The sequence below is a fragment of the Opisthorchis viverrini genome (genome assembly GCF_000715545.1).
Source record: "Opisthorchis viverrini unplaced genomic scaffold opera_v5_51, whole genome shotgun sequence".
Lineage (NCBI taxonomy): Eukaryota > Metazoa > Platyhelminthes > Trematoda > Opisthorchiida > Opisthorchiidae > Opisthorchis > Opisthorchis viverrini.
The window spans coordinates 1,658,537-1,670,885 of NW_008751707.1; the positions used below are offsets into that span (position 1 = coordinate 1,658,537).

General features: G+C 39.3%; 2 protein-coding genes across 2 annotated transcripts in view; one reads left to right on the top strand and one right to left on the bottom strand.

The window, feature by feature from the left end:
- Positions 1-10,524, top strand: part of T265_03538 (hypothetical protein) — a gene marked incomplete at both ends in the record, with an annotated part of 46,997 nt that extends 36,473 nt beyond the window's left edge. Inside the window, 2 exons of the mRNA XM_009168050.1 lie at positions 297-357; positions 10,468-10,524. Of these exons, the coding sequence (XP_009166314.1) occupies positions 297-357; positions 10,468-10,524 (118 nt within the window). The remainder of the gene's footprint in view (positions 1-296; positions 358-10,467) is intronic.
- The window catches only part of T265_03539 (hypothetical protein), a gene marked incomplete at both ends in the record, with an annotated part of 29,413 nt that overhangs the window by 11,405 nt on the left and 5,659 nt on the right, over positions 1-12,349 (bottom strand). Inside the window, 4 exons of the mRNA XM_009168051.1 lie at positions 1,731-1,976; positions 3,601-3,822; positions 11,356-11,649; positions 12,120-12,199. Of these exons, the coding sequence (XP_009166315.1) occupies positions 1,731-1,976; positions 3,601-3,822; positions 11,356-11,649; positions 12,120-12,199 (842 nt within the window). The remainder of the gene's footprint in view (positions 1-1,730; positions 1,977-3,600; positions 3,823-11,355; positions 11,650-12,119; positions 12,200-12,349) is intronic.

The window sequence follows — 12,349 nt, forward strand, 5'->3', positions numbered from 1 at the left end:
AAAAAAAAGAGAAAAAAAAAAGGGGGCCAATAATATCGGAGGGCTGTAACTCTATAAATTGGAGAAATCACTTGAGGAAAGACAAGCTCCGGTCCGGGACTGGGCGCCGCCTGTTCGACCAGGTGCAACCTTGATATTATACTCTCCATTGATAAGTGGTAAGCAACAGGGCTATCAGCCGGTTGTCCATGAGACACTCCTAAAGTTGGGCATAAATGATGTGCCCTGAACACTACAAACCGGAATGCATTATCTTTAGATTGTTCGTCATTTGTTTTGTGCTATTCGGAATACAGATTAGTGGTGGAGGGTACGCCATTTCATGACTTGAGTCCTTTGTTCAAAGACGGTTCTACGGTTGGTCCATCCAGGATGTGAAAAATGACTACAGTGTGTAGGAAAATAGTTCCAGCTAAATCATAAACAGCTAACTGACGGCCTCGTGACGCTCGCCCTTTCAGCCTCATCAAAGCATCACAGCAGGTCTCACCTATATTACGGTGAAATGAGAATACCGGGTGCAGACCAAACACGCACAAAAATAGTGATATGAATATACAATCTGTTCTGTGTGGTAATACAGGCCAAGTTGTCGCCTGATGAGAGTGACGTTGGCTGTACTGCTGATAAGTCACCAATAACTGATTGCTCAATTGTCCAACCAGTAACCGGAAGAGTGGAATTACCAAATAGCCGATGGTTTGTAAGAGCGTCACTGCTGATAAATCTCACCAGACGTAAATTAGTTGTAAAGTAACCCCTGATTTTGAGATATAGGCTAAATTCACCTACACGATTGGAGTTCTTCTGCATCGCTTAAAAACCGAGAATTTTATGAGTTGGAAGAAATTGAATTTCATTTCCATGGGAACCAATATCTGAAGAATTTTTTCGGTTTCAAACTTAGAGTCTTCGCTTAAAAAACATCTGAAAACTCTATGCTTTTGAACACCGCTGTCAAAGAGCGCACACTGAAAGTTCGGCGAAAAACAGTGATTAGGGAACGTCCCTTCAGCAATACGAGTCTTAGACAATTGTCTAGCTGCACTGTCCAGAAACCAGGAAGTAAACTTTGCAAACATGCACTGGATGAAGTTCATCCACAGTGCCCAGGGTGGCGCTGTCGTCTCATTCGGCACCTGAAAACTTTTATTAGCACCGTCAAATAGATTGTGAGAGGTTCGGGCTTAACCTAACATATGGTATCTGTTGCTGGAATCGGAAATCGACTCGTTGTGTGTGTGGTCAGTTTTCGACGACCGTTCCTGTCAGTAGTAGTAATACAAAACCCGTGAAGATGACTTAATCTGTCACGGAAAGTGGTCACCGTCACTTTTAATGCTTGAAGTTTCCACCCCTACTCTCAATAACCGCCTTGTTGGACGTATCAATGCTACTGACAACTTTCTTGAATAATCCATCGCCAAACAACCATGTGAATTTATTTGGACAAAATTGCGCTCCGGGCAAAAGACACTGTTTTCCGCAAAATAGGAAGAGGTTTAGCAAAATTACTACGGCCTGTTCACGAGTCCCGGGCAACATTTTATTTGACTTCCTTTCTTTATCACACCGAATAATGCAGTTTCAGCTGCTACGTCTATCTAGGGAAAATTAGGTCTGTTAATCTCGTGCTAACGCAAGAAAAAAAGAGGCCATTTTCAAGTCATTTTCCAAACTACCAGATGAATGTTTCACTTTGTGAGCACGTGATAAATCAAACAACCTACCCTTAACGTTTTGATGACACTAATATTTCCCAGAGTTATATCGTTGTAGTAAGCTTTCATATTGGCAAACGCACGTTCATGGTTGGCTTCCAGAGTTTGGATATGTTTGTTCTTGTGTTCTTCGGTCATGTGAACCTCTACTCGACGTTGTGTGTCAATCTGTTCCCGGAGCATGTTCATTTGTTTTGCTGCTCGTGCCTCAATTTCCTCTATTTGGCGCGAAAAATCCTGTCTGATGTGTGCTAACTGTAATTCGTGAGTCAGAAAGTAATAATCTAAATGTGTACTGAAAAACGGTTGCACGAAAATATGTATAGAAAACATGGAACAGAGTAAAAGAAGACACTACTTTTAGGTTAGACGAGAACAGATGAACAGCAGCTCATGTATATCTGAAAATTGACACAGTGAGGAGAAAAACGCTCATAACTCAGATGCACTCACACACAAATCCACGGTAACCCTTATACCTAACCTAGATAGGGCACTCCTGGATGAGGAACACTTACCCGACTCCCAGTTACGTAAAATACAGAATCTCGAAAACCAGTGCTACCTACCCCCTCAATGATTGAAAACAAAAATAACTTTGGCACTTGTGTCAATTTAAATCATGGGCACCATACCAAAGTGCGCTATCAGATACTTATATAGGACGCCCTATTACCAGTGATAACTGTTTTTCTGGGTAAACTATGAGGTTCACGTTAATTGTCCAGTGGAACCAGTACGACCTTACGAAAACCTTGGATATAATAATTATCCCGTCAATTAAAACAACATGTACTAGATCTGTCACGATGGGTGCTCCCACGTGGGTTACAGTAACACTTTCATTTAATTAGTATTGTGACACTGTCATAACAGTTCTTTATACAGGTGCTTTAAAATGTGTTTTCCCCCATAGTAGTGTAAAAAGGGCCAGTCACTAATTCCGTTTAATTTGACGTCTGATTCTTTCTCACTTTAGGTGCTCATCAGCACCATGGACTTACTGCAGTCACATGGTCCTAAAAAGTGGAATACCAACACGGTTTATACAATCACCTTTACTTGTGCGAATTTTAAAGACCTATCATTTTGGCCATAGGTAGGAGAAAACCTTTTGTGAATTATTTGGATGGTAGGATAACATTCTTTCACCTACTGCCGTCGCTGGTGCTCGGATAGAACATCCCGGACCACCAACATCCTTCATAAAAACTAGGTGCTTCGACGAGCACAAAGTGAAAATAAAGATAGGAATATGAGTTATTTTCTGAAGCACTAGTTTGTTTTGGTCAGATCTTAAGGGAACAGCCTACAATGGATCCCCCAACTTGAGCTGTAACAATAAGTAAGAAGTTAGAGGCATACAGCACACAGCATACTGAAGCGGGGCTTTCTTAGAAGAAATTTGCATTCTACCACTTGTAGCGTGATGAACAGTGGTCTTTTACAAATGACTTGTTGGTTCCGGACCAGTTTAATTTGTTCGCGAACAAATTCTAGTTCTCATGTTCCATAAAAGGCAAGAAGACTGGCATTCTTACACGTCGTTCTTGAACAACCGAGATTCTTCTTTTAGCCATTAGCTAAATAAAATTGGTCATTATTTCATAAAATTCAAATACAATTCGGTGTACCAAACTGATGCACTACTTATAATTACTCAAAGGCTTAAATACGTCCTCAGAACCGAATTGTTTTTTAATGCAATTTATCCTAATTTTTTCGTCTGTCTTTCTATGGATCTTCGTCAATTAGGATACTGAACGGTTGGGTGACCTTCTGTTGATTTAAAACAAAGGAGTCCTTTTTAATCGTAATCTGGATACAGGCAGGTGAAATAACGTACATTAGTGAGCAAATGTGAATACAGGTGACTTACATCAAGCTCATGCTGTCGCTTAAGCATCTTTACAGCTTCCTCCGATTGTACTTGCTGCTGGCGTAACTTTGCTTTTAATGCGTAGTTCTCATTCCGAATCGCTCTTATCTCTGCCCGAGCTTCGTCTTTTTCATTACTCAGTCCTTGAATTGCCTCCTTTTTGGCTTCTGATTCTTTGGCATTTTGTTCAAACATCAAGTGTTTCAATTTTTGACGATAAATCTAAAAGTTTAAAAATTACGTAGTATGAGTCGCGCCTTGTGTACTACTTGCTGGCAATCAGTATACTTGCAAACATCATACGTGTAAGTTGAACTTTGAATTCCACATACAATTCGTGTGTTCTACTTTCACTGGCACTTCCAACAAGCCAAACCATCTTGAAACAAAACCATCTTCAGGAAGTCATTAATCACAGATAGATGTTTGGGTGAGTGAATTTTGCGGCAAAGTGCTATTCCAATATGCACATTTGTACCGACCCTTCCCAAAAATAATGACAAGGTGTTATAAGGATACAATCGGGCGGTTACAATGAGATCAAAAAGGAGTTGATGAAAAATTACCTGGTGTGGACGTTTTTCATCATGTTTAGGCCAACTGATGACCCTCGGAATACTCCTGTGTGCCTGTGCATCGGTTTCTTTCAAGTGCAAATCAAATCCGGGGGTTCGCGCATAAAAAGACATTTGTTTCCGCTCATGGAGATGCCAACTTAACAGTTAGGGCTCAAACATGCTGAATGCTAAACAGTTACGTCAACCGCCTACCTTTCGATGGTCAAAATAATGCAGTCAAGGGAACAGAAGTGAGCAGCGTACGATTTCATGCAAGTATAAAAAATGATCCACATCTTTGTTGTAGTTGAGTTTTCAGCATATGAACCCCTACAGTATCGAATGGATGATGGTGACCTCCTTTATTTTAGCTCCTTATTTCATTATTAGCTAAGTTTTGCTAGTGAAAATGTCATAGAACTGCACGCTGGTCCGTCTTGCAGCTGTCTCATTGTTGCAGCGATATAGTCCAACGGTTCTTTCCTAACATTTCGGTGCAGCTGGTTATATTGCTTGATTTCTGTGGTTTTTTTCACCTACTCACATGATCTCCGTTATTTTTCGTTTGAATTTTGGAAATAAAAAATTCCCTACCCGTTATGTACACTTGTCCACAGGACAGTGGCTTTTGCACCCGTTTTCGCGTATTTTTTCAAATATCTGAAATTACTTATTTTCGTCATTTGCCCAGGCCGCCTTTGTAAATGGAAGAAAACCTCCCCGTAAATATGTCGCAGTCTAGGAAATGGCAAAATTTCAAGCAAGAGTTTTTCATTGCAATCTGGCATACATATTTCACCACTGCCTTAGTTACTTATGAAAGTCACTCAGCACAAGATACTTCCAACGAACCACAAGTGCACCGAATAGTCGACTCGTCAATGAAAACAAAGCTGAAAGGTTGAAAAGGGCTGGAATGGTTAGTAGCCAGTTGTGAGCATCATGAGCACGAAAAAAACGCATTGTGCATCATGTGAATTTTCGCGATTTGGATTATGGGAGTTTTTTGTGTGGCCGATGAATTGGTTCATATGGGAGTTTTTGTGTGGCCGATGAATTGGTTCAAATCAAAAGTTTAGTCGGAAGATATGGAAAGTTTCTCATCAAAATTTTCGTTCCTAATAATCCTGGTGAAATTTTTGTGTGTATTTTTAGCTTACTTATCACATGGCGCAACGAAATGTTCTACCTAACCGTTTCGAAGATTTCATTGTTAGTGCTCTGGATTACAGATGCTTTAAAGTCTTGTTCAGTGCTTCAGATAATTTTGGCAAAGCGTAGTCGGTTAACTGACTTTTGAGTATTGTAGTCTGTATCGAGGCTATCAATAGATCAGTGAATCTATTTAAGACAGACCACTCGAGCAAGCAGCTTTAAAGTGGCCGTAATTTTACTCAATTTTAGTGGAATTTCCTGTCTCAAGAAAAGCAACGCCAAGCTTCGAAATATTTCACAATCTTTTAATCGAAATCATTATTAAAAAGGATTACAAAACAACGGTTTTTTAAAAAACATTGATGACTTATCCAAGGCTTGCATGACACTTTCGAACGGTAAGATTTGTGAAACTCAAGACAACGTATCGATGGATATGGAAACTTTGGAAACCTGTTTGAAACAGTCACGTGATGAAATTAAATTCAGAACCGCTTCAACGCAGAAGCTAGTAGTCCCACAATGGGAGTATTCACACTATTTTTCGGACCCAAAGGTGTTGCGTTGGTGTGCTTTAATGGCCGCGATAGTTGTGCTTACCGGAATATTTGTTTTCTTATTTTTAGAGAGTCTTGTGCGAGCAGAATGAGGGTCAGTAACCATTATTGGTGGTAATCATAATCACATTTGAGACCATCTTCTGGTAAATGTATACTCTCTAGTAATGCAGAAGAGAAATAGAGTAAATCCTCTGCCACGGGCAACTGATATTCACGCATTTGTCGCCACAGCGGTCCTTTTCGGCTTGTCAGCAAATGCTAGAAATAAAAACTGCATATTCCGCCCACCCACAGGTTGAAATTGATTACCCGTGTATCAGCTGATGTGGTTGAAATACTTCTAAAGTTTGCGACTAAAAATATTAGTAGCTCAGATTAAAAAAGTGACCGCTAATTTGTTTGTCGATTTGGGCTTATGAAAATACGTCTAAGGCCTTTAAAACTGTCACAGGAGCGCGGCGAGTCTGTCTATTTAAGCCAAATCCTTCATCTAACTGAAAAATGCGCAAAAACACTGTGGAATACATACAGTATGACTATTCGGCATCTTTCTGTGCAATTTAAAACGTCGCCTAGGCGTAAAAATTCATTTGTTGAGTTATTCTGTCGACTGCGCCTTACAGGTAGATTTTAAAGCTAAACTGCATCATCTAAAACCTTCATTCAGGTTTGGTCTATCTGTGACTATATCTGAGAAAATTAAATCCCAAAACCATCTTCCCACCCAAAACCAAAACTGAATCAATAAAATAGCAAGTTGCCTAGATGTGTGCTACGATGTTGTAGTTGTGGAGCACTAGGTAAACGATACATTAAAAGCAGAAGTTGAATTTAGGGGAGGTCAGAAACGTGCTTTGATAAATCATCTACAAGTAAACACAAAACTGCAATGCCGTCAAATTGTACAATATTGTGTACGGCAGCGAGATATGCATCATATTTGTCATTTTATACAGTAGTAACTACATGGGTTTCGGACATATTTTTTACAAAATGATGTTGCCAAATAAATATCTAAACCCAAGCTTACTCTTGCCATTAGCAGAATTAATCAGGGGTTTTTACTTGATCATTAGTAGTGATTGACATCTTTTTCATCTGGTTCAAGGTATAAAAAGCTCAACCATTACCTTTGTCTTTTGTTGTGATCACTTGAGATGTGTGACTCTATTTCTGAAGAAACACCGCACTCACAACGTAATTTAGGCGAACATTAGAACTGTACACAAAATTTGATTGTCTGGGTCTGCAGTTATTTTGCTTTTCGTATGCATTTCTTGTATATGTGAAAACAAGAAGCTCGTGGTTAAATAGTTTATTTCTGCCAGTTTTTGCAAAATATATATTGGAAGACATGCTGGGTGCCTTTGGACAGTCAACTACTATTATTTGCTGTATCCTCATGGAAGTCCGTAGAAAACTGTTTTATTATTGCAGATCAATGGCCTATACACTGCCATTGTCGTTTTTTTGTCCCTGAGAAACCTAAGAGCAGATCTTGATACCACATACTCTAAGTTGAGGCAATCAAGTCATTCCCTTTGTCGAATTCAAATGTTACCGTTACTATATAGAAAGTTAAACAGTACTCATTACAAAATCATTAAATAAGATTTGACTATTTCTTCGCTGTGGACAAAACGACCAAGAGCTTTTTATTTTTGGTTTGGAATATCACACTTAAGTGCAAAAGCCAACCAAATTTGACTTTGGTTGCGTGTAATATTACTTACTTACTGAGGTGTGTAGTTTGTATTCGCTTGAATTTTAGAATTCTGTTTCTCAGTTTGCCAACATTTAGTTTACCAAGATTACGGTAACTTACTGACATGGTTAAATAAAAGATATCAAAGTTTATCTCATTGTTGCCTCACTAGCCAAGGGAGTTTGGCAAGATATCGGATCCTAGATATTGTGAATTCTGTTTTCAAACAATATGTAGCACTCGTTTTTGCTCTGACCACTGAAGTAAAAGTGAAACTTATTGGTATTTCGATGTTTTATCCATCTTATTTATATCGGCGCTTCCTCAGAAATATTCCATTTATGCTTCTTCCTCGATAATTTATAAATATATTGATTTCGTAGAATACGATGTGATGTTTGGTTTACAAATTACAATCGTAAATGTACAACACTTGAGGTCATGTAGGTCACTTTTTATTCATTTGATAAACCGATTTTTGTTCTGGGAATATAGAAGGCTAAAATATTTTTCGGGCCTGATTGTAGAAAACAAAAAAACATCTATTCAGCAGTGAGACAAAATGGGTTATATAATATATTTAAGTAGCCACGGTTAAGTATAATGCACCCAAAAATTGTAACTTAAAGCAGAACACCTTGCCCTATACATCCGGTCACAACAAACTGCAGAAAATATGGCAAAACAACAATACACCACAATTTCACCCTGCTGTATGACAATGTCGGGATAATTAATTGTGGAAAAACGTTCGATATTGAGGTTTTAAGTTACTCTCAACACATTCAAAAGGTGCCACATCTCAATGATTTACGTCTATTTGGTCTATTTAAAATACACGTGAAAGTGAGCACAATATGGTCCTTTGAAAAGCCATAATTTGCTTTCGATTCCCTCAGTATATTTGCACCGTTAGTTACAGCTAGACTAAACTACCTAATGTTACCAAAAGATTGGGCTATTCTTGTAAATGACAGAAATCAGCAAACAATTATTTTTGGGGTTAGCGCAACATAACCAATGAGAATACTTTTTACGAATGAAAAAAATTACAGTGAAATATGTTATTGACGGGCATTTTTTCGGTGATTATCTCAAAATGTCTTTTTTATTATAAGGAGCGTTAACAGTGACGTTTACGACATGAAATATTACTATTATTAATAATTAATTAATTAGTTAGTATCAATAATGGTCCAAATAATTTAAGGCCTATCGCTATTTGCGGAGCATCTTAATAAAACATTAAGCAGTTGTTATCCAGCTAAGACACGTGCCTTTGGTCTATAAAATGTCGATTTGATAAGAATGGGGTCCAAAAAGTTTAAAACCTACAACGTCAAGAATGAAGGTGCTTCCTCCTCGAGGCATGGCAATTAGTCACCAAAACTTCGGTACAGCTGAAAAGATCATATATATTATTATTACAATAATAGATATTTGCGCAACTTTCTGAATGAATTTCTTTTAAGCTTCATTGAACTGCAATGTTTTTGAAATATTGACTTATTAGTAGTCACTCTTCTTGATCTTCGTTAAACGACAGAAAAAGCTAGGGTAATTTATGGATCGGAAATGAGTGAACCAACCTGTTAATTGATCGGTTTCAAAGAAGAGCATTCACCATGTGGCGAACTCGACTTCTACTTTAAGATCATTACTTGACAGTTTACGCCTACTCTGAGCCCGTGGTCTGCCCCATCCGTTTAGTAGCAAAAATTCCTTGTTTTCCAACCATGGCTTTAGAAATGAGATTGCTAAATCTGTCCTTCTCAGGAAAAACGAACGCTCTCACCTGTCTGACTTGATATCATTTTATGAACACACTTATTTAAATCCACTTCGGTCCTACCGCCAACAAGAAAACCACACATAGTCCTGATGAATAATACCACTTTAATGTAGATTATTATACTTTTAGGATGTTTGCGTGTGCGTGCACCACCTAGAATGTGCTGGAGGTAGGATAATGACGAGCAAAGCCCTCTGAGCCAGGTAAAAATCAATATATAAACAACTGAAGTTAAAAGTGGGCCGAGATTGCTTTAATTTATTTGATAGCGGAGAAAGACCCCACGGAGCTTAGTTAAACTGATGGTTGTTAGTTCAAGTCTTAGGGTTGTGTGTCTCATTGATCTTGAATACCGTCTGAAGGCCCAAGGCGGAGAAAAGTCAGTAGAAATGACTGATTGAACAGGCATATAAACAAACGGAGCACAAGCCTCAATAAGTCGCAGAGACCATCAACGAACAGAAAGCAGGTGGTGGTAAAATATGAATGTCTTTGTGCAGCCTACTACAGGACTTTTTCATGGAGCTACGAGCCTATTTCGAAGTAACCTCCTAGTTCCGGAGTTAACAGAAACCTTAGTTCACAGCTTCATAGAAGAGCCAGTCTGACGTCGTTTGAAGCAGATTCAGATAGTCTGCTGATATATATATATATATATATATCGTTTACTTCTCACGTGAAATCATTTTCTAAATATCGTTACTCTATCAAATTTTTCCCTGCGCCGTCCAAATTCGCGACTGGCATGAAAGTCTGGCGAAGAGTTCAGTGTCAGCCTTGCTAAAAATGAGAGCTATAGAGGTACTTCAAGATATTGTAAGTCTAATTTTTCCTGGTCATCTGAAAAATAAGTTAAACACCATCACTGGCTATGAGAGGTGGTATTTCAACAGCTGATGTCTACTATGGGATTTCTGATGCTGGTCTGTAAGTCAAAAAATGATGGTGCCCATTTAACTCCCTAAATATCACGAAATTGGATTTTATATGTAACTCCGGGAATTCGAAACAAACATGTCTATAAACATGTTTGGGACAAGTTTATCAGTGGTAACCGATACATCGAATGCTTATACATATGTTTTGTCACTGTTTCAGACGTCCGTATTGAACCAAGAAGCTGGGATCATTGAATTGGATGTGCCACCGAACTGACTCTGTTTGGTTGTGAGACAGTTATTTTCGTACATCAAATATATTTTTATCCTTGTTTTGCGTTCCCTAAGATCCCGTTACTAGGTTTATTTTCTTCAATGGATACAAAGACATGCACGCGTGTGGTTACCAGTGTAGGTAAGTCATTTTGCGTTTGTTAACCGCAAACCGTTTCGCGCGATTATTTAACCGTTGAACTCGATTAATAAGTGGTCAGGAAGCCATCAGATAGTCCCTCTAGGATGGAATACACTACGGCACCGTTAGTTAGCTTCTCCGTGGCCCTACAATGCGGTTAATGCGTGGCTACCTATACAATGTTAAGCCGTTATGACGACGTAGGATAGGACCAGTAAGAGCGACTAACGGTAGTATGGTGGCTATTTCACTAACGAGGGTCATTTAATCGTCCAGTCACCAGTTAACCCCGTTATTAAACCGTTTAACAACAGAAAAACATGGTTTTTTGACGGTTATTTAACCAAGCAATAACCGGCAGACAGTTATTTGACGGTTATTTAACCGAGCAATAACCAGCAAGCACGGTTATTTGACAGTTATTTAACCGAGCAATAACCGGAAAAATCGGTTATTTGATGGTTATCTTGGTGCAAATAACCATCTGTTAACCATAAAAGTCGGTTATTAGACGGTTATATAACCGTCATTTAACCGGAAACTCGGTTATTTTGGACTGCGCGTGCTGCTAGGGTAATGATCAAAGTTCGGATTTCAGTTCTGAAGGATTTCAGAACATTAGCATGGGTGAAATTTTCCCAACTAGGATGGCACCATCGCACTTCTAGGAGAAAATATCAATTGACATTTTACCTTCATTTCCAGTTGGTGCCGTTCGTCCGCATCTTCTATCTCTCTTTCCTTCTTTGCGAGGACGGCACGCGAATCATCGAGTTGCTTTTTGGTAAGTTCCCAAAAATTTATTATTTTTTCTTTCTCCAGGGTTGCAAGGTTCCGCTCCTGTCTTTCACGATCAACCTCCTCTCTGAGTAGTATGACAAAAGCTTCTATCTCTTCCTTCGTCATATCCGCCGTGCTCACTCCATGAATAACCGTTGTATTCTTACTTGTCCTCTTCTTTTTCTTCTCGGCAGCCTTCTTTGGTGGCTATATTTTTAGATCGTTTACCCAAGCCTTCACTTACCATTTCAACGTTTAAAAAATCTTGGATGACTTATCGTGGCCTAGGCCAACGAAAGTAACCGTTTAAAACAATAAGTGAATTACTCTGTGGAACTGAATATGTTCCAAGAGGGCATACTGTTTTGCTGCAGTCTTTACTGCCAGTGCATTGCTGAGTATTTCATTTCCCAAATGGGATGTCCAAGCAAATACCCCATAGAAAAATTCAGAACGCACCAAAATCCGAAGGAGTTTAATCTAGGATATTGATTCCTTCTCCCACAATTTCCGCGAGGAAGATCCTTTTGGGTGGTAGAGGCGCTTAAGCATTCCCAGCGTTCGACGTTGACCACAAAGGATCTGGAGTTCCCTGTAGACACCTCAAGGTCAAAATGATTACTTCCGACGAATCATTGCCTGTCGCCGTGCGTGAGCTGACAGATTCACGGATTCACGGATTGATACACAGGATCGAGGCTTTTGCCCAAGATTCCCGGGTCGGTTTTGTTCTTGTCGGTCAGTGGCTGTCGTTCACCTGAAAGGCACAAGCGAAAAAAGGGTGTAGCACTGCTCTTTATGTTCTCAGCGCGGGGCAGTATGCTCGCCAGCGCGAGGATTCGCATAAATAAATGTCTAATAGTGCTTTAAATTGGGTTCGTGAAGGAGCGTGTACAACCGTCGGAGG